Source organism: Emiliania huxleyi (genome assembly GCF_000372725.1).
Source record: "Emiliania huxleyi CCMP1516 chromosome Unknown EMIHUscaffold_121, whole genome shotgun sequence".
In the NCBI taxonomy this organism is placed as follows: Eukaryota; Haptophyta; order Isochrysidales; family Noelaerhabdaceae; genus Emiliania; species Emiliania huxleyi.
This window is the reverse complement of record NW_005201381.1, coordinates 296,954-300,237: the sequence shown is the minus strand read 5'-3', so window position 1 is coordinate 300,237 and position 3,284 is coordinate 296,954. Positions and strand designations below refer to the sequence as shown.

The 3,284-nt window shown below is 64.2% G+C and overlaps 1 protein-coding gene across 1 annotated transcript; it reads left to right on the top strand.

Moving 5' to 3' along the window:
* Positions 1–213: 213 nt before the first annotated feature.
* Positions 214–2,593, top strand: EMIHUDRAFT_361960 (hypothetical protein; the record flags this gene model as incomplete). The annotated part of the gene is made up of 2 exons (XM_005790193.1): positions 214–221; positions 2,213–2,593. 2 exons carry the CDS (start codon positions 214–216, stop codon positions 2,478–2,480), a joined length of 276 nt encoding a protein of 91 aa, XP_005790250.1. The 3' UTR covers positions 2,481–2,593.
* Between the last annotated feature and the right edge of the window lie 691 nt (positions 2,594–3,284).

Genomic DNA, 3,284 nt, shown 5'->3' with positions numbered 1-3,284 from the left:
AGAGAGAGAGAGAGAGAGAGAGAGAGAGAGAGGGGGGTGGGGGGGGGAGTAGGAGACGGTGCTTCTCTCACCACGTGCACAGCGTGACGAGCGGGAAGGAGAACGCGGCGGCGGTGTGCAGCCTTGGCAGCCTTGCGGCCGGAAGGGAGAGCATCGCGCCGAGCAGGCAGCCGACCAGCTGCAGCCACGCAGCTCCGAGAAGCGCGCGCTGGAATGGAGGGGTGGGCACCAGCGCCGCCGCACCACCTCGGGCTCGGTCGTGATCATCGACGCGGCCGACAAATTCCGCCCCAAGCAAGCGTCCGTCTCGGGCATAGTGGCACGCCGCAGGCAGCAGGAAGTGCACGTCGGCGCTCAGCAGCGGCAAAGTCGCCCGTCTCTCCTCGCCGTTTGGCCCATCCGACAGGACCACGGGTGACCGCAGCATCAGCGACGACAAGACGGCAATTGCTAAGGGTAAGAATTGGGGTCGAGGGGTGGGCAGCGAGATATGAGACATACGGGAGTTTGAGTTGAGAGAGAGGAAGCTGTTGGGCAGGAGGGCCACACCGGCGCAGCTCGAGACGAGCAGTGCCCGGCTCCGGCAGCGACTCTGCAGCGTGTCACTGACGACAGCGCCTCGCGCTGAGCGGCCTCGGCTGCCGCTGCCTCGACCCCTGCCGCCGCCGCCGCCTCGCGCCCTGCCATTGCCGCGCCCGCTGCCGGCCGAAGCGATTTGTGCGGAGGCCCCAAATCTCAGGTCGGGGAAGCCGTCCGGGGTGTCGATGAGGGTGCACCCGAGGAGGCTGTGCGGCATCTCAGGGTCAAAGCGCCGCGGGACCACCCGCAGCTCCATCAAACCAAAATCGACCTGAGAGGGCAGGAGCGGCGGCGGAAAGGATAGCGGATGCTGCGTGTTGTCCGAGGGCAGGGACAAAAGTGGCGAGAGGAGTGGCCACCGGTGAGATGACGACAAATGTCACAGGCTGCCCCTCCCGGATCTGTGATGGGACGGCGTCGACGGAGTCCGCCGCCCCGATTGATACGATCCCGTCGCCTTGCTGCAAACCCGCTTCCGCGGCCGGTGAGCCCGGCAGCGGAGGCTGCTCCACCCAAGCGAAGGGGGCTGGTGGCATATACACAAATGTGTGCGAGCGGCGTCAGCGTGGCGGCGGGCGCTTTCCAACTCAAAACAAGAAACGCGCGATTTGTTGGGACTCGTTTCCCCTCCTTCTCGCTTAGTGCTTACGGGCATGATCGTAGAGATTCTTCTTTGTACTTTGTGCACTTTCAGAGAGAGATGTTTTTAGCAATACCATGTTTTCAGTTTTGTCACTTTCATGGCCTGTTGATTTTGTTGAGTGATTCTGAGATCAGGTTGGGCGACTGGCAGACATTTCAAAAATTTGGCGCCGCAGGCGCCCGCTGCGTGCCCACCATGGTTGGGCGCGCAGCGAAGAAAATTTTGCGCTCTCGACAGCCTTTTCTAATAGGAAAATGGCCTCTACTCGGCGCCACAGCGGAGTTCGCAAGCCGGACCTGCTGCCTTCCCTTCTACGTACACTTTCAGAATGGAGGCTCAAACGCGGCGCAGGGCTCAGACCAAGTGCAAGTCGATTTGTACCACAAAGTTGGTAGACAGTGCCAAAACCGCGGAACCGAAAATGGCGTTTAATTTCGCGCACCTGCTGTCCGCCGCCTGTGGCGGCGCTCCGCACCGCTTGAGGCGCCTGCGGCGCCCCTGGCGGCGCGCTGTCCGCGCGCCCCTCTGTGGTTTTCGTGGGGGGCTCGGCTCTCGTAAGTCTCGATTTGTACCGGATTTCGACGTTAGTGGCAAAACTGCGGAACCAAAAATGGCGTTTAATTTTGCGCACCTGCTGTCCGCCGCCTGCGGCGGCGCTCCGCGCCGCTTGGGGCGCCTGCGGCGCCGGCGCCCCACTGGCAGGTGGCAGCACGGTGTGTACGGCTGCGGGTGCGCCCGGTACACAACCGGCGCGGCTCTATGGCGTGCTCCGGGGGAGCACGACTACGCAGTCGTGGCTTCCACACGCGAGAGAGTGGCTTCTATATTTACGAAAACATTGGGCGTCCCTAGTGCCGCATCCATAAGAAGTGACGTCACGGTTCCAGGAGCGCCTGGCGGCACAGCTTAGAGTGGCAGCCGAGCGCCGGCCACGACTATCGAGTCGCCGTCGCGGAGCTGAGGGCTGGCCGACGGGTGGCGCGGTCTTCCTCCCAGCGCCACCCATCGGTCAGCCCTCAGATCGATCGATCGGCGCTCAAAGTCGCTTCAGATCCGAGAAAGCTGCTGGCGCCGCTGCCGATCCCAGCCGCGACGCCAGCAGCTTCCTCTGCTCTCCAATGCGCCGAGAAGCGACGCGGCGGTGCTCGGCTCGCCATGCACGATGACGGCTCCGCTGGGTGCTCGTCGGCCGGTCCGGTGGCACCCTATTCGCGCGTCACCTGCCGGCGTCCCGACGACAGCCTCGCGCCGCCGCTGATGGAGGGGCGGTCGGCGCCACTGCCGCCGCGCCGCCGGTGGGAGAGGCACTGGTGGTGGCCTGGGCGGCCCTCCGCCGCCGCTCGGCGCGCCCGGGCAGCGGTGGCAGCCTGCGCCGCCCCCGCTTCGAGCGGGCGCCCCCGCTTCGAGCGGGCGCCCCCCCGCTTCCAGCGGGCGCCCGGGACGGGTTCCCCGCTTCGAGCGGGGAGATGCGGCCTGGGATTCGCTTTCTGAAATGTCTGCCTCCAAAGGGGAAACGACTAACCTGATCTCAGAATCACTCCGCATTCCGCCCCAGCAGAGGCTGCAGCCGATGCGCAAGCTACACCACTGTAAGAATGGTGACTATATAAGCGTGGGTGGGCTTGCTTGCTCCCTCAGCGAGCGGGTTCTTTACCAGGTTGCAACACCTGTTCCGCACACTGCTGTGAACGCTGCTGGTTGCCGCCGGTTGAGCAGCACCCCGTCCCCATCACCCCATCCAGGTTGTTGGTTGCTGCCCCAGGTCCCGCACTATGTAGGTGCACTGCTTCAGCAGCGTACACCTTGATCCTGTACCGTGTTTGTTATATAAACCCCCCCAATGAACACACCAGTGAGGGAGGGCGAGACGATCGAGGGGTCCCGTACCATGCGGAATCGACCCTATCCCACCAGTGCAACAGTGCGGGTGGAATGCCCCGTTCTCAGTGCTTGTTCGGGTACGTGGCTCGCACGTCCCTTCGAGTCGCTGTGTCCCGTCCACGTCGCCCGTCGGTCGGCAAAGCCGACGACCTATGGTGCAATACAGGCCGCTCGTAGGGGA